This window comes from Hypanus sabinus, chromosome 1, assembly GCF_030144855.1.
Source record: "Hypanus sabinus isolate sHypSab1 chromosome 1, sHypSab1.hap1, whole genome shotgun sequence".
In the NCBI taxonomy this organism is placed as follows: Eukaryota; Metazoa; Chordata; class Chondrichthyes; order Myliobatiformes; family Dasyatidae; genus Hypanus; species Hypanus sabinus.
Window position 1 is genome coordinate 101,403,108 of NC_082706.1, and position 19,484 is coordinate 101,422,591.

The window sequence follows — 19,484 nt, forward strand, 5'->3', positions numbered from 1 at the left end:
AGTGTGAGGTATGCGCACAGAATAATGTTCGAAAGGGAATTACAACCCCAATAGGCCTCATTCCTGTAACTGAAGGACCATTTAAACATCTAGTGATCGATTACGTAGACATGATTAAGACAGCGAGAGGGAAAAGATACATGCTGGTAGTAATTGATCGATTTAGCAGATGGGTGGAGGCGGTACCTTCAAAAGATCAAGGGGCAAAGACAGTGGTAAAATTTCTGACAAATGAAGTGATCCCAAGGTTTGGAATACCTACAGAAGTTAGCTCAGACAATGGTTCAGCTTTTATCCAGAAAGTGGTCAAACTGGTACTACAGGCGCTGAGGATAAAGCAAAGATTTGGATGTGTGTACCACCCTCAGTCGCAGGGCATGGTAGAAAGAATTAATGGAACCCTAAAAGCCAAACTAAACAAAATTTGTGCAGACACTAAACTTAATTGGGTCGATGCTTTACCATTAGCATTGATGAGTTACCGCATGCAAACTAATCGAATCACATGCTTGACACCGCATGAGATGCTCACTGGGAGGCCCATGCCAGTGCCCCAGTGGAGAGGGCCGTATAAGGGACCTAGTTTGGAACAATTGGAAATAGAACTGAAACAATACATGCAGCAGCTAACTATGATACATAGGTCTATTTATGCCCAGGAAAAACAGAAAGAGCCGGAGACCATACAAGGGGAAGGACCAATTAAAACAGGAGACCAGGCTTACGTGCCAGTTTTTCGGAGAAAGTGGAATGAGCCAAGAAGGGACGGACCCTTTACGGTAACCAAGGCATCACCCACCGCAGTTCAGGTAGAAGGCCGCTCCACCTGGTATCATCTGAACCATTGCACGAGGGCAGTCCCGCAAGGGCAATCAGGTGAAGTGTCCGAGGTGTGATGCGGAAGAGCAGTTAGCAGGAGACAGACGGGGAACAAGAAGCTGACACTGCACCGCAGGAGTTTGATCAATTAGTAAGAGAAATTTTTGATTCTGAGGACGGGCCTCAAGACCCTCAGGATGTGGTGGTGGATAGTAGGGCTTCTTCCCAGAAGGGTCTTTCATCAGAGCAATGAATAAATTAAAAGAATTTGCAGACAGAAGTCAAACAGAACGCAGGTTTCGGATATCAGTTCTTTGATTGGTTAGAAAGTAGACTCGGAGGATGGGGAGCATGGCTGACTAAAATAGCAATAACTGTCAGTATTATATTGTTGAGCTGTGCGTTTGTGCTGTGCTGTTTTCTTCCTTGTCTCAAATCTCTTATAGTGTGTGCTGCAACCAAACAATTTCCAATGCTCGTGGCAATTACCGAAGCAAGCTTAGTGAAGAAAGAAACACCGAAAATGTATCGTTACAGCCCACACCTGCAGGATGAACAAGAGCAAAACGACGGTGTGGGAGTAGATTGTAAGGGATATTGAGTCTTTTTCCCTGTCTCAGGTATAAAGGGACAGGTTTTTGGCTCAGCGGCCCAGGGTAACAGGGAGAGAATACTTTGAGGTCTTGGCGCAGAAAATTATAGTTAAACCCGAGATTTGGGAATAAATGTTTGAGTTTATTGGGGCTTTTGTGTGCGGACTCTTAGTCTTCTTTCTCCGTGTAAGACCCTCTGGGTCTCAAAGGGGGGATATAATGGAGTATAAAAGAGTATAAAAGTATAAATTTTAACTATGAAGTCAGTTATTTGCTATGCATGTACTCAATTTAGTAGAATGAAATCTTAGGAATGTAGAAGACAATGGTGTGTTAATGAGAGGTAGCTAAAGAGCTAAAGAAATGTAGATTAGAACATTGCTCAGTTCTGAGTTTATTATTTGCTGTGCATGTACCCAATTTGGTAGGAGACTGAAGTCTTAAAAATGTAGAAGACAATGGTATGTTAATGAGAGGTAGCTAAGAGATGTAGATTAGAACACGATTAAGCCAATTGATAGGAACAATAGGGACATGATGTACGTGTAGTACGTGTAATACGCAACTATATATCGATTACATATGCTAATGCAACCGGACCAGGAGATTGCTATAAAAAATGCCGAGGATCCGAGGATCCGATCGAGGTCCGAGGATCGGTGGGCAATCAGTGACTAGCTCAATGACTGTCTCAGCTTTGATTTGCAAATTAAAGTTTAACCCTTCTTGAAGAATCTTCTGCATCTCCTGGTCATTTGTGAGGCACGAAAAACCACGACAAATGTATATTGCAAGCAATAATCAGTTTAAAGTTACAAGGACAGCTTTGCAAACAAACAGCACTGTCTATACAGCATAGGGTCTAGCTGCTCAAGAGATGCAATGTAAAACAATGGGGTTATGTTAATTGGACCTGCATCAAACCAGACAACAATGGGGAAGTTATTTAGTTCCAGGAAGCTTACAGAGCAAATTGATATGTATTATCACTTAGCACATCAAATAGCTGGTCTATCAATAGTCGGAAGATTTATGCACTCAAAGAGTAATTTTGTGTGCCTGGGATCTCTGCCCCAGAAGTTTTTAGACCATTTATGTAAGTTTCCCAGCAAAAATATTTGAAAAATATCACATGTGTGTGGTCACCTAGTAACAAAAATAATATATAATATAAAAGAGCAGTTATACTTGTTAGGAATGGTCAAGGAACGATAAGAAGAATGCCAGGAAGATGGGGTGACTAGAATCCACTCCTCTGCCTTCAGCTTCTCCGATGGATTACTTAATCGGCTGCAGCTCATTGTCATGTCTTTTTAGCTTATAGGGATTGTGTTACAGAAAGCCTTTAAATCCTTTGTGCTTTTGAAATCAATTGTAATTTGGAAATCTTTTGTAAGATAGAAAGCTTCAGAGTTTAAATTTGTTTTAAGAATCTTATTTAAATTTAAACATGTATCACTAAAAATAAATTAATTGTGTTTAAACTAGTCCGTTAGCTGAAAATATCTTCTCCTTGGTAGGGAGGATGAACCCGTGCAAGTAGTGAGTATTGGCAGCTAAATTCACTGTGGAGGATAAACAGGGATGTGATCTAGACTTCCCTTTACTGAGGGTATCTGTAGCTGTCTACATCAGATAGAGCTCAACAGTTCAGAATTTCACGGACAGCAAACCCAACAGCATTACAATTTAAACTTGACCTAACTAAATGTATATACAAGATTTAAAAGTACACGGCTACTCTTTCAAATACTTAAAATTCCATGTAAATGCTGCGATGCCATGAATACACACACAAACACAAGAGATTCTGCAAATGTTGGAGATCAACAGCAACACACATAAAATGCTGGGGGAGCTCAGGTCAGGCAACACCTATGGAAATGAATAAACAGTCAAAATTTTGGGCCAAGACCCTTCATCAGAAAAGGAAGGATGTGAGAAGCAGGAACAAGAAGGTAGGGGGAGGGGAAGAGGTAAAGTTGGAATGTGACAGATGATGGCAAGTGGGTGGGGAGAGGGGATGATATAAGAAGCTGGAAGGTGACAGGTGGAAAAGTAAAGGGCTGGAGAAGAAGTAATCTGATAGGAGAGGAGAGTGGACCATGGAGAAAGGGAAGCAGGAGGAGCATCAGGAAGAGGCGATAGGCAGGTGAACAGAAGAGGCAAGAGGAGGGCCAGAGTAGGGAATTGAAGATGAGGGAAAGAGGAGGGGTAAAATTACCAGAATTTGGAGAAATCAGGTTGGAGGCTATCCAGATAGAATATGAGATGTTACTCCTCCAACCTGAGTGTGGCTTCATTGTGGAAGTAGAAAATGCCGTGGACCAACATGGCAGAATGGGTATGGGGATTGGAATTAAAATGGTTGGCCACTGGGAAATCCTGCTTTTTACAGATGAAGCAAAGGTGCTCGTTTCCTGACAGACTACCATGGAAATGTATCTGATTGTTTTTTTTCTTTCCCTTTAAACTTTACTGTATAAATATAATACTTTGTATAATTTACGAAAAACTTCTATTCTGTGTCATGTCTATTATCTGTCTGTGATGCTGCTGCAAATTCTTCATGGTACTTGTACTTGTCCACATGGCAATAAACTACTTTTTTTTAAACAGGCTATGCTTAAGCAAAGTCTGTAATGCATAGAAACTTCGTGTATTTAAGTAATAAGATACATTTTAAATTTAACAAATATTGAAGAACCACATTTATTCCAGTGGAAGTAATCAGAGTTGATATTCGTTGTATTTCCACATCAGTGCCTTAAAATTTATAAAGAAAATAGACTAATGGTAAGCTTTTTATCTATGCCGATTCTCCAGACACACTATAATATAAGAACAGTAAAGGGCAACTCATACTTGCTCAAATATTTGCTTTTGCATCTCCAGTTCCAGATTTCTCACTTCGATGTCCTGAATTAATGCGGCAGTTTCCTTTTCCCGGAGAGCAATCTTAAACCACAATGAAAGACAATTTTTGTATATCTGTGAAATTAACTTTGAACTTTAAACAGACAAAATACTGACAAGTTTGAAGAGAGTGGGTGGGGTGGAGAGGGAAGTATTTTGATTTCTTTTATATATTTTCTTGAAGCATTCTTTTCTAGCAGAACAGATTTGATGGACTGAATGGCCTACTCCTGTTCCTTATTAATTATTTAATTCATGAAAATGATGGCAGAAATTTATTCAAAACACATAATACCCATGATGCATTGTGAGAGGAGGGGAAAGGATCGTTCAAGCGGTGTGGAACACCACTGCTTAATACTGTGTCCACAAAGACAGCAAGAACTAAGCCGATAATTTGTTTTGTGGTTAAAACTTCCACTCTTCCAAAGGCTGCAGACTTAGAATGGCCAAGTCTACCCATCTTTATTCCAGCACTATCCACTGAGTCTCTAAAAAAAGAGCAGTTGCTCATACAGTCCTCATGGCTGGTTACAGAGGGGCAAAGGCAATGGAGGTTGGCAAACCTGCCGGGGAACGCCAAGGAAGTCAGGGTGTGTGGAGTTGTCTGGCAAGGCTTCGGAGCGGGGCCACAATAGATTTTGCAGATCCAGGCCACAAACAAATCTCACTGTTTTCACAGAATTGAAGAGGAGAGAATTTCACAGACCTTTCTATCAATTTCATCATCGAGCCGCCTCAATTCAGATTTCTGTTGTTCTTGTTGATGCTTCAGGAAGCGCTTTTGTGCTGCATCCAACACTTGAAGTTCTTTTATCTTCAATTCACGATTCACAGCAGCAAGTCTTCGGAGGGAGAATCAGCATATTCAGTAAAGAGAGACACCAACTTCGTAGCCAGTTAAAATGTGCACTTTGATAGTTACTTGCCCTTACTGGAGAACGTCCATTCATCTTCAACAAAGAATTAAAACCTACCATACACACACACACACACACACACACACAAAAATACATCTGGTCAAGTGTTACAACTTGCAGTGTTTGGAATTCTCACTTCTGATTCGGAAGGCATTTGCAAAGGGATTGCAGGAACATTAACATTTATGATACACTGTCATTCAGAGGGCAATACTGAAAGGTGTTTGCACTTTCAGAGAAGCTGCCTTTGGATGAGAAACTGAACTGAGGTCTTCTCCATTTTCTCAGGTACATATTAAAGATCCCATAGGACTGTGTGAAGGTGAGTGAGGAGTTCTTTCTGGCATCCTGACAAACATTTCATTCCAGGCAAATTATCTGATTGTTTATTGCAGTTTATCAGATTTTGCTGTGAACAAACTGGCTGTAAAAAACTTTAGGACATGGAGGGTGTGAAAGACTGAAGTTGTATAACTGCAATTTCTTTACTGATTTGTATTTGTAGGTGATTTCCCCCAGCATAATAAATGAAATAAGCACAACTTTGATCAATTTATTAAATGAATTTTAATGTTTAAAAGCACATCAACTCCCAAGATCAGTGATTTGATGTGACTGCATACAATTCTCTCCTCCAGTGTTGCACAGAAGTGCTGGACTGGTTTATGGATTCTATTGACTGGATTAGGACATGCTTCTGACTAGGAGGTTCTGAGCTAAAGTTAACATCTGGAGGGAGAGGAGATCTATATATTTAAAAAGGGGGACAGAATGGTGGTGCAGCAGACAGTGCTGCTTCCCAAGCAGTCCAGCAATCTGGGCTCAATCTTGACCTCTGGTGCTCTGTGGTGTCTTGCAGGTCTTTTGACTGAGCACATTTACCCTGCATACTCTTTCCTCCACAACCCAATGATGTATTAGTAGATAGGTTAACAGGCAACTGTAAATTCCCCCTCAGTTTGGTGATAGGGAAACCTGAGTGGTGAGAGAGAGGATGGGTGGAAAGAAAATTAGCGGGAGAATGGTATTGATGGGATTGTTCCAAGATTCGTGATAGACTCAATGGGCTCCTATGTTCTGAGGAAAAATGAAAACATTACTTTTCTGGAAAAGAAATATATAACGATGAAATATGAAGTGAAGGATAATTTGCAAGAAAGTCAGTCACAAATTATGAAACACATTGTGGTGTTCTATGACTCTATACTTAAGAGAAATTTGGATAGGTTCATGGATGAGAGGAGTATGGAGGGCTGTGGTCCAGGTGTAGGTTGATGGGACTAGGCAGATTAATGGTTTGGCACAGGCTAGGTGGGCCAAAGGGCCTGATTCTGTGCTGTAGTGTTCTATGACTCGATGAATATTATTAGACAACAGAAATCTGACGATAGGCTGACAGTAAACTATAAATGGTTTTCAGTATCAGACTATAGACTGTTCAATATTTCATTGTCATTTTGATGCCCCCTATACCCTAAGCTTGTGTGCAATAAACGAATATTCAAGTGACAGCAGTGTCACAGACCAGACCAGTCTGATGGTAGAAAGTAAATTATAGAAAAAACACTACACCCAAGCCAAATTTTAAAGGCCATCAGGAATGCATCTGTTTTTAATGGCTCTTTATGGTATACACTGATTCACTGAAGCATTACTAAAGGAAACTGTCTACAGAAAACACTTGACCTGAATGTTAAAAGCACAGACTGGTGCAAAAACTTTCACCCAGCAATTGGAGTTTGAGAAAGGATCGGTGCAACAGTGGGGTATAAACTGGAATATACGGACAGGTGAGAAATATTCTTAACGCTGAGCTATATTGAAAGATTAAAATAAAGCAAATACTTCAATGTATTATACTTAAACATCTGGTGCGTAGCAATGTAGCAGACCATTAAAAATAGATATTTGTGGAGTATTCCTTAAAGATACTATCACATATCTTGGCTGACCTTCCAGTTATTTTGCAATATTTCGCACTGAAAACAGAAAAATAAATTACCTCACTCTCTGTTCCACAAGCTTCTGCTCCTCTTCATGTAGGACTTTTCTTCTCTGTTCTTCAGCTTCCTGGAGTAACTCTTGCTGCCGATACCAGGCAGCATTCTCAGCCTGCCTCCGGACACTCACAGCCTGAAGTTCATGGGCCAATTGCCTAGAAGACCGTGACAGCAAAATTGAATGCACCACAGTGAAATTTACACTGGACCATGAGCAGGAGAACTATGTTTGTACAAAAACACCTTTTCATCCACTGAACAATGAGTTTCCTGAGCTGAACCACCCCAGAATGGATCATAGTTTCCTTTGCTTGAATTGGATCAGGATTCCATACTATGCTCACCCAATACAATCTTAAAATTTACCACTTATTCCCCAAATGAGTACATAAGCAAACCTCCTTCCACCTTACCCAACTAAAATGGTCTGGATTAGATCACTTAACCGTTGAAACTCGAGGGAACTCAAGACGAGACTACTGAATTGTCTTCATAATTTAAACACCGGTGTAAGGGAATAAACTGGTCTTAGTGTGAGGTAGAATCTTGGGAAAGTCAACAGGAATAGGTTACAGGAAAAATTAATGGGAGGAATGAAATTGCTCAGCAGCAGTCAATGGAATGAATGTCCTACTTTTCACATTATATATTAATGATCTGGATTATGGATTTGTGGCCATGTTTGGGGATGATACAAAGATAGGTGTGGGGGCAGGTAGTATTGAGGAAGCAGGGAGTCTGCAAAAGGAGTTGGCTAGATTAGGAGAATGGGCAAAGAATACAGTGCTGGGAAACTAATGGTCATTCATTTTAGTAGAAGGAATAAAGGCGTAGACTATTTTCCACATGGGGAGTAAATTCAGAAATTGGAGGTGATAAAGTTTAAATGGAGAGGATGTTTCCGATAGTGGGATATTCTAGGATCAGAGGGCACGGCCTCAGAAAACAAGGATTAACCCTTTAGGGCAGAGATAAGAGGGGATTTCTTTAGCAAGGGGGTGGTGAATCTGTGAAATTCATTGCCAAGTGGAGGTCAAGTCATTGGGTACATTTAAAGCAAAGGATGAAATGGCATCAAAGGTTCCAGCAAGAAGGCAGGAGAATTGGGTTGAAAAGGAAAATAATTCAGCCTTGATTGAATGGCACAGCAGACTTGATGGGCCAAATGGTCTAAATCTACTCCTATATCATATGGTCTTCTATAAATCCTATGAATCTTCACACTTACAAATCTGGAACTTTCTCCCACTATCAGTTGTTTGATTTACAAGAGGAGTCAGCTGAAAATTTCTCAATTTGTTTCTCATCAGGCAAAAATATTAAGGATTATGAAACCAAGGTGGAGAGACGGAATTGACAATATCGATATTGACAGAATATGAATTAGCAATTGATTTGCAAAGGAAGCTCAAGGAGCTGTAAAGCTCATTATTCCTATACGTACTCTCTCATTAGCTGAGATCCATAGAGCTACATTTCATCACATGCCATGCATGTCCAAAAATGCAACTGTTTCTAATGTTGTTCATTACAAATGCCACTCACTTTGATTATGCACCACACAAATGGAGCAACTATACAAGGTGTTACTGGAAAAACTAAATTATTTTTTAATAAACTGAAAGTTAGCAATAAATAAGCAGCTGACTTACCAGTCAAGTCATAAATTACAATTTTAATAATTAATCATTATCAATTTTCAAATCGATACATCAAGCTTTTGATGGCAATAACATTAAAAATATTCCCGCATAAGCAGGAAAAATGCCTTAATCACTTTCCAGTCATAAGCATCCTTAAATTTCTATCATCTCTTTAAAATAAAAAAAAACTAGTAATAAATCTAACTTGGATGCATTTGAGGTCATTTATACCACATCTGCAGCAATAGCAAAGATTTCATTTTGTTTTACTGCTATGAGATTGAGCTCTGGTACATCACAGGGGCAGAGAAAGGACTCAACCTAAAGTGGATTACCAAGTTTCTCTGAAGTTGTTGAGTCTGAAGCCACACTGGAATTACCCATACAGGAACATTACATGTGTTAACATTCAGCTGAAGTCAACTTTTTTGCACTGAGATTTATTATGCAATGAGTAAGTATTACAGATGCAGATTAACTTATGAGCCTGAAATAAAACTTCACAGTGAAGAATGGCACAGCTCTCCTTTAAAATTAATTAATTGCCACATTTACCTTTCCTTTAAGTATTCCAACTCTTCCTGCCAAATCCTCTCTCGTTCTTGAGTCTGATAGTTAATAATAAATGTTGGATATTTATTAAATATTGGATACTGGCCCTTGGTTAATGGTACAAAGTCATCCAGCATACGCTTGGGATGGACATCGTCAGGTGTGGTATCCATTAGATGGTATGCTTCCTTGATTACTGCTTCGAGGTCCAAGGTATTGCGGTGATGGAAGAAATTCTACATCAGATAAAAAATCATTTGAACTTTCTATTTAATGTACAAAGCTTTTATAACATCTTTTTCTCATTCCCATTCTCATAGGTAGTTATATTAGAAAAGGCCTTGCATTCCTTTAGTACAGGACACATCCTTTCCACAAAATATTAAAATATTTCTGAAGTGTGATCACTATTACAAAATAGGGCAACCTCTTTAAACACAGCCATCTTCCATAATCAGTGGGGTGATGACAATAATAACTTTATTTATATAGCTCCTTTCATAAATTAAGATGCAGGCTCAAAGTAGATAGATTTTAAAGACAGATCAATATAATCATAAGAAAATGAGACAAAATTAAAAATCGTAAGACAAACATTAGAATAAAATGTAATCGAATATAGAAAGTTACATAAATATAATCAACAACAGGCAGCAATTAATCCTCTAAGTAGGCCAAATTAAAAAGTAGGTTTTTAAAAATGTTTGAAACGTTCCACAGTACTAGCCTGGCATATCTTAGTCAGAAGAGTACTGCATTCCATACTTTTGATGCATAAGAGCGACAGGACTTATCACCAGTTCTATATGTTTGACTCCAGGAACACTAAGCAAACCAGCATTTGTGGATCTAAGATTACGATTAGGGGATAGACACTCCAAAATATACAGAGGAGCTAGATTATTCACAGCCTTAAATACAATAAAGAGTATTTTAAAATTGATCCTAAATGACAATCAGCCAGTGCAACGATGCCAAAACTGGCGAAGTGTGCCTCAGATTTTGTTTCTTTTGGCTAAGTTTCTTGCTGCTGCATTTTGAACAAGCTGCAGTTGATTTACATCTTTCTTAGGCAGATCTGAAAAAGAGTGCATTATAGTAGTCCGATCGGCTAAAAGGAAAAGTATGTACCAATTTTTCTGCATCTTGAGATTTTATAAGAAACTGAACTCTTGCAATATTCCTTAAATGAAAGAATGCAGTCTTTTGAAATTTAGCTCAGTCAATATTAAAGCCTAAATTCTTTACTTAGGGCTTGATTTGTAAAGTCAGATGATCAGTTTATTTCTTGGATTCACACTTTTTTTATTACGACCAATAACCATAACGATGAGAATTTATTTTGGAAGTATGTCAAGGATAAACATTAGCTTGGACAATAGGGACACAGCTCCACTTTGCCTTCCTTTGCTTACATCAATGCAAGAGGTAATGTACCTCCATAGATTAAACTGTCATATCACCAGAGAGCAATGAAATTCATTGGTATTTGTGTGAGGCTAACAGAGTAAACAATAGTCATGCTAACAGTACACACAACAATAATTACAAGGACAAGTGCAAATAAACCAGAATGGTGCAACAATCGTTGCAAATTCAAAGTGAAGAGGCAATGAAAATTGCTGAAGTGCAAACAGAGAATAACAGAGAGGTAGAGTTAATAATACGAGAATGTGGCAACACCTCCAGAATGGGGCATGAAAGAGGTGACTGTCCATTCCCTCAGTGTTGTATTCTCACAGTACTAGACTAAAGTATCAGTCACTTCAGTACAACAAAGTCAGAAGTGGGAACTGAACCCACAACTTTCAGATCAGAGGTGAGAATGGTATCTGCAGAGCACTTCTTGGCATAATGAATAGGATCATAACACAACTGCTTTGCAAAGAAAATATTCACTTGATACCATTTTAAAATCATATCAGGACCTTAGGGCAATTAATAATGAGGCAACAATCAATGGGACATGAAAAGGAATAACATGTGAACAGCAGCACCTTCAGCAGGTAAGTGAAACAGGCAATTGGTTTAGGAGTCTGAGGGCAGTGGGATACAGAGAGGTCCCATTGAAAAAATAGAGGGCAGCCATTGAACTTCATGTTAATTCCAAAGTCCCTGCAGATAATTCACAATCACACATTGTACTCTTCATTCACTTCTAATGAAATCGAGGACAGTCTCTTAGTGGGAGTGGGATGAACAGGCAACTGACACCCTTGCTGCTTGATGGACCTATTCTGAAAATACAGATTATTTTCTGTGTTTGATTTGAGATTACGCCACAGGCCTTGGGTTCACACAGAATCTTTATGTATGTATAATAGAGTCTGGAAGAATTCTGTTATTTACAGAACATCCTTCAGTGTGTTATCCATTGGTGCAAAACTGAAGCTTGCATCCATGGTTTGTTTTATGAAAATGTCAGCAAGCATTAGAAACATAGAAAAACTACAGCACAATACAGACACTTCGGCCCACAATGCTGTGCTGAACACGTACTTAATATAGAAATTTCCTTGGGTTACCCAGAGCCCTCTATTTTTTTAAGCTCCACGTACCTATACAAGAATCTCTTAAAAGACCCTATAGTATCCACCTCAACCACAGTTGCTGGCAGCTCATTCTACGCACTCACCACTCTCTGCGTAAAAAACTTACCCCGACATCTCTGTGCCTACTCCTAAGCATCTTAAAGCTGTGCCTTCTCCTGTCAGTCATTTCAGCCCTAAGAAAAAGCCTCTGACTATCCACACGATCGATGCCTCTCATCATCTTATACACCTCTATTAGGTCACCTCTCATCCTCCTTTGGATTCGGACCCCAAGATCCCTCTGATCCTCCACACTGCCAGGATTCTTACCATTAATACTATACCACTCTTTCCCTTCTGTGGGCAAGCCAATTCTGGATCCACAAAGCAAGGTTCCCTTGGATCACATGACTCCTAACTTTCTCAATAAGCCGTGCATAGGGTACCTTATCAAATGTCTTGCTGAAATCCATATACATTACATCTTCTGCTCTACCATTAATGTGTTTAATCACATCCTCAAAAAATTCAATCAGGTTCGTAAGGCACAAACTGCCTTTGACAAAGCAATGATCATATTATACGTCTCCAACTGTTCATAAATCCTGCCTCTTAGGATCTTCTCCATCAACTTACCGGCCACTGAAGTAAGACTCACCGGTCTATAATTTTCTGGGCTATCTCTACTCCTTTTCTTGAACAAGGGAACAACATCTGCAACCCTCCAATCCTCTGGAACTTCTCCCGTCCTCATTGATGATGCAAAGATCATTACCAGAGGCTCAGCAACCTCCTACCTCGCCTCCCACAATAGCCTGGGGTATATCTCCTCCGGTCCCGGTGACTTATCCAACTTGATGCTTTCCAAAAGCTCCAGCACATCCTCTTTCTTAATATATACAATGATCAAGCTTTTCAGTCCATTGTAAGTCATCCCTACAATTGCCAAGGTCCACTTCCACAGAGAATACTGAAGCAAAGTATTCATTAAGTACCTCTGCTATCTCCTCCAGTTCCATACACACTTTTCCACTGTCACACTTGATTGGTCCTATTCCCTCACATCTTATCATCTTGCTCTTCACATACTTGTAGAATACCTTGGGGTTTTCCTTAATAATGCTCACCAAGTCCTTCTCAGGGCCCCTTCTGGCTCTCCTAATTTCATTCTTAAGCTTCTTCCTGCTAGCCTCATAATTTTCTAGATTTCTATCATTACCTAGTTTTTTTGAACTTTTCATAAGCTTTTCTTTTCTTCTTGACTAGATTTTCAACTGCCTTTGTACACCATGGTCCCTGTACCCTACCATCATTTCCCTGTGTCATTGGAACGTACCTGTGCAGAAAACCATGCAAATATCCCCTCAACATTTGCTATATTTCTGTCGTACATTTCCCTGAGAATATGTTACCAATTAATGCTTCCAAGTTCCTGCCTGATAGCTTCATATTTCCCCTTACTCTAATTAAATGTTTTCCTGACTTGTCTGCTCCTATCCTCCTTGAATGCTACGGCGAAGGAGATAGAATTGTGATCACTATCTTCAAAATGCTCTCCCACCGAGAGACCTGGCACCTGAATAGATTCTTTAAATGAAAATCCCCCATCACAACAACCCTGTTATTATTACACCTTTCCAGAATTTGTCTCCCTATCTGCTCCTCGATGTCCCTGTTAAACACCCAGTAGTTATTGACCCCTTCCTGTTTCTAACTTCCACCTACAGAGACTCAGTAGACAATCCCTCCATGACTTCCTCCTTTTCTGCAGTCCTGACACTATCTCTGATCAGCCCCCACCTCTTATGACTCCCTCCCTCTCCCTTCTGAAACATCTAAAGCCTGGCACTTGAAGTAGCCATTCCTGCCCCTGCACCATCCAAGTCTCTGTAATGGCCACAACATCATAGCTCCAAGTACTGATCCACGCTCTAAGTTCATCTGCTTTGTTTTGCATTGAAATAGAAACATCTCAAACCATCAGTCTGAGCACATCCCTTCTTTATCACCTGCCTATCATCCCTCTCACACTGTCTCCATGCTTTCTCTATTTGTGAGCCAACCGCCCCTTCCTCTGTCTTTTCAGTTTGGTTCCCAACCCCCAGCAATTCTAGTTTAAACTTTTCCCAATTGCCTTAGCAATCCTCCCCACCAGGTTATTGGTCCCCCTTGGATTCAAGTGCAACCCATCCTTATTGTACAGGTCATGCCTGCCTCAATAGAGGTCCCAGTGATCCAGAAATCGGAATCCCTGCCCCCTGCTCCAATCCCTCAGCCACGTATTTATCCTCCACCTCCCTCTATTCCTATACTCAGTAATCCTGAGATTACTACCTTTAAGGTCCTGCTTCTCAACTTCCATCCTAACTCCCTGTAGTCTGATTTCAGGACCTCCTCCCTTTTCCTACCTATGTCATTGGTACCAATATTTACCTGGCTGTTCTCCTTCCCACTTCAGGATATCATGGATGGGATCAGAAACCCGGACTCTGGCACGTTGGAGGCAAACTACCATCTGCGTTTCTTTCCTTCATGAGCAGAATCACTTGTCTAATCCCCTAACTATAGAGCCCCTCTCACTGCTGCCTTCTTCCTTTCCCTATCCTTCTGAGCAACAGGGCCAGACTCTGTGCCAGATGCACGGCCACTGTTGCTTCCCCCAGGTAGGCTGTTCCCCCCCCCCCCAACAATACTCGAACAGGAGTACTTATTGTGAAGGGGGACAGCCACAGGGGTACTTTCTAGTATCTGACTCTTGCCCTTCCCTCCCCTGACTGTTACCCCTTTACTTGCCTCCCAAGGTTACAGTGTGACTACTTGCCTATAGCTCCTTTCTATCACCTCCTCTCTATCCCTGACCGGGCGAAGGTCATCAAGCTTCTTCAGTTCCCTAAGGAGCTGCAGCCCGACGCACCTGACCCAGATGTGGCCGTCTGGGAAGCTGGGAGTCTCCCGGACATCCCACATCTGACACCCAGTACGGAACACCGGCCTTGCAACTATACTTCCTATTCCTATTCTTCACAAGTAACTTGCCTTGCCTGGCTATTGTTACAATAAAAAGTAGCAGACCAGGTTTTTTGAAGTGAAGTGGCTTTTCCTTCAGTGGTTGGTAAGCTAATGGAGAAGATCCTGAGAGGCAGGATTTATGAACATTTGGAGAGGCATAATATGATTAGGAATAGTCAGCATGGCTTTGTGAAAGGCATGTCGTGCCTTACAAGCCTGACTGAATTTTTTGAGGATGTGACTAAACACATTGATGAAGGAAGAGCAGTAGATGTAGTGTATATGGATTTCAGCAAGCCATTTGATAAGGTACTCTATGCAAGGCTTATTGAGAAAGTAAGGAGGCATGGGATCCAAGGGTAAATTGCTTTGTGGATCCAGAACTGGCTTGCCTACAGAAAGCAAAAAGTGGTTGTAGATAGGTCATATTCTGCATGGAGGTCAGTCACCAGTGGTGTGCCTCAGGGATCTGTCCTGGGACCCCTACTCTTCATGATTTTTATAAATGACCTGGATGAAGAAGTGGAAGGATGGATTAGTAAATTTGCTGATGACATAAAGGTTGGAGGTGTTGTGGATAGTGTGGAGGGCTGTCAGAGGTTACAGCGGAACATTGATAGGATGCAAAACTGGGCTGCAAGGTGGCAGATGGTGTTCAACCCAGATAAGTGTGAGGCGGTTCATTTTGGTAGGTCAAATATGATGACAGAATATAGTATTAATGGTAAGATTCTTGGCAGTGTGGAGGATCAGTGGGGTCTTAGAGTCCGAATCTATAGGACACTCAAGGCTGCTGTGCAGAATTACTCTGTTTTTAGGAAAGCATTCGGTGCATCGGGCTTCATCAATAGTGGGAGTGAGTTTAGGAGCCGAGAGGTAATGTTGCAGCTATACAGGACCCTGTTCAGACCCCACTTGGAGTACTATGCTCAGTTCTGGTCGCCTCATTATAGGAAGGATGTGGAAACCATAGAAACGGTGCAGAGGAGATTTACAAGGATGTTTGCCTGGATTGGGGAGCATGCCTTATGAGAACAGTTAAGTGAACTCGGCCTTTTTTCTTTGGAACGATGAAGGATGAGAGGTGACCTGATAGAGGTGTATAAGATGATGAGAGGCATTGATCATGTGGATGGTCAGAGGCTTTTTCCCAGGGCTGAAATGGCTAGCACGAGAGGGCACAGTTTTAAGGTGCTTGGAAGTAGGTACAGAGGAGATACTGGGGTAAGTATTTTTCCGCAGAGGGTGGTGAGTGCATAGAATGGGCTGCCGGTGATGATGGTGGAGGCGGATACGATAGGGTCTTTTAAGAGACTCCTAGACAGGTATATGAAGATCAGAAAAATAGGGGGCTATGGGTAACCCTGGGTAATTTCTCAGGTAAGGACATGTTCGCAACAGCTTTGTGGGCTGAAGGGCTTGTATTGTGCTGTAAATTTTCTATGTTTCTATGAAGTACTCAGACCACCTGATTGCAAGAGTGCTGAATGGGTTTAAAAAGGAAGAAAATTAAGAGACAGAAAAATGGACAGAAGAGGAGAGCACACCAAAAAAAAAGCAGGGGGTGGCTGTGTAGTTCTGTTGAAAAGTTATATTTTAACATTTCAGTAGAATAACTGTAAAAAAGACAACAATGTTAAAAATAAACTTATAAGTAACAACAAAGTTTGGAAAATAACACAATCTACAAGATTTTAAAATACCTCAAGGTCTTCTTTTATATTGCAATGAAGCAGTGGAGCTCGAGAACAAATTAAATAGGCTGCTACTGCCATCAACAGGAAGGATGGATGATTGGAAAAAATGTTGTCAAACAGCCTCAGCCACTCGTTTTTTGTTAGTACCTCAGAAAACAGCGTCTCAAGAAGCGGCCAAGCATAGGACTGTTGACAGAAGCAAGAACAGCAATCTTAGAAACATTACTCAGATAAATAACAAATGAAAAAGAATTTATTCTATTGGAACTTGGACTGATTCTTTAGTTCTGTTTAGTACTGTTTGTTGATTATACCTCGCTATTCAACAGCATCATCCCCTCACTACTAATAACCTACCTTAAACCTCTATATCTCTCTTTGCATCTGGATCCTTGAACTCTTTACTGGGAGATCACGATCAGTGCAGATTAGTAATAAGATCTCCTCTTCGCTGACCATCACACATGTGCACCTTATCACACTGCTCTGTTCTCTCAAAATTCATGACTGTGTGGCTAAACAAACCTAAAATACCATCTATAATTTCACTGATGGTATTGCCACTGATGTTGACAGAATCTCAGGTGGCAATGAGGCAGCTTACGGGAGTGAAATCTGCTGTTTCAGTGGTGTTCCAACAACAAACTCGCCCTCAATGTCAGCATTTCATTTTTAGAATCTTCTCATTGATACGTAATCATCAGCAGCTATAAAATGATACAAAACTTTAACAGATTACTATGCACACAATTAATAAAGCTGAAGAAAAGAAAACTGATATTGAAATATAAAAATGGAAAAAAAGTATTTTATATATAGAAAAAAGGAGGAAAAAAAAGTACCCTATCTAACTAAAAAAAAAGCTCACTAACTATTAAAAAAACCCATTAGGAATCAACCGCCCAGAGCAATACATTTGACCATCATCTAAATATACAAAAAAAGAGTCATCAACCAAATAAAAGAAGAAATAAGAGAGTCAATTTGATCGAAAATTTTTTTAGTTAAAAATATATATATTTTGGAAAACACATAAAAATCTAGGTAAAAATCATCATTTTCACAGCATGAATATGACCTATTAAAGAAAAAGTAAGTGGATTCCATCTAGAAAATAATTGTTTCATGGAGTCCATTAAAGGAACTATATTTGCTTTATAGAGAGCTTTATATATTTTTAGTAATTATAATACCTAAATATCTAAATGTATTAACAATTCTAAAAGGAATATCATTATATGTACTAAGATGAACATTTAATGGAAACAATTCACTTTTATTCAAGTTTATATCCTGAAAATTTACCAAAATTTTTCAGTGTTTCCAAAAGATTAGGAATTGATTCCTCAAGATTTGAAATAAAAACTAAAAGATCATCTGCATAAAGAGAAATCTTATGTATGGTTCCATTCATAGAGACACCAAGGATAGTTTTAGCTTCATGTAATGTTATAGCTAAAGGTTCCAATACAAGAATAAATAATAAAGGACTTAATGGACATCCCTGTCTAGTGCCACGAGAAAGTGAGAAAAAAGACCGGCAGTTATTAGTAATGACCGTGGCAATAGGATTCTTATAAATCATTTGAATCCATCTATTGAAATTATAACCAAAACCAAATTTTTCTAATACTTTAAACAAATATGGCCACTCAACTCTATCAAATGCCTTTTCTGTGTCGAGAGATAACACATTGAGGTTGCTTAGATAATGATGAATATATAAAGTTCATCAATCTCCGAATGTTAGAGAAAGAATACCAGCTCGTTTGATCCATATATCCATATAAAGCTCATTTGATCCATAGAAATAATTTTAGTTAAAATATTTTCCAAGTGATTAGCCAATATTTTAGAGAGAATTTTTGCATCCACATTTAATAGTGAACTAGGTCTAAATGATGAACATTCAACAGGATCTTTATCTTTTTCAAGAATTAAGGAAATAGATGCTTCATAAAAAGAAGGTAAATTACCCTTCTCAAAGGATTCATGAAATATTTCCAAAAGATACAGAGAAAGTAATCTTACAAATTTTTTGTAAAATCCCACTGAATAACTATCAAGTCCAGGAGCTTTATCTGACTGCATTGATAAGATAGCTTTTTGAATTTCATGCTCAGTAATTGGAGCATCAAGCATCTGTTGATCTTCAAAAGAAATTTGTGGAAATTTAATCTTATGTAAAAAAGCCTTCATTTTGGAGGAGTCTGCAGGAAATTGAGATCTATAAAGATCAGAGTAAAAATCTTGAAAAGTATTATTAACATCCTCATGGTTACTTACTATATCTCCATTATTTTTATGAATTTTTAAGATTTGTCTTTTAGCTCTAGCTGCTAAAAATAATAAGCTAAGAGCTTATTATTTTTATCCCCAAAGATATAAAATTGACTTTTCAATTTAAGCAAATATCCTTCAATAGGATATGTTAGTAGTAATAAATTATACTGTAATTGTAATTCTACTCTTTTAAATGAAACAGCATTTGGAAAGATTGCATTAATGTTACCTAATTCTTTAATTTGTTTAGAGATTTTATCTAATTCCATTCTTGTTTGTTTCTTCAGTTTAGCTATATACAAAATAATTTGACCATATAGATAAGCTTTTAATGTATCCCAAATTACTAACTTAGAGATGTTTCCTATATTATTAAAGAGAAAAAACTCTTTTATCTGAGCTTCCATAAACTCAACAAATTTTGAACTTTGTAATAAATTTTCTGGAAAACTCCAAAATAGTCTGGTAGGAACAACATCTTTCAATTCAAATATTAAGTTTAAAGGAGCATGATCAGAAAT

General features: G+C 39.2%; 1 protein-coding gene across 1 annotated transcript in view; it reads right to left on the minus strand.

Moving 5' to 3' along the window:
• tbc1d31 (TBC1 domain family, member 31) overlaps positions 1 to 19,484 on the minus strand; it is a 94,983-nt gene that overhangs the window by 19,092 nt on the left and 56,407 nt on the right. The window contains exons 13-17 of the mRNA XM_059973011.1: positions 16,687 to 16,866; positions 9,447 to 9,679; positions 7,251 to 7,403; positions 5,038 to 5,173; positions 4,278 to 4,370 (exon numbers count right to left, since the gene is read on the minus strand). Of these exons, the coding sequence (XP_059828994.1) occupies positions 4,278 to 4,370; positions 5,038 to 5,173; positions 7,251 to 7,403; positions 9,447 to 9,679; positions 16,687 to 16,866 (795 nt within the window). The remainder of the gene's footprint in view (positions 1 to 4,277; positions 4,371 to 5,037; positions 5,174 to 7,250; positions 7,404 to 9,446; positions 9,680 to 16,686; positions 16,867 to 19,484) is intronic.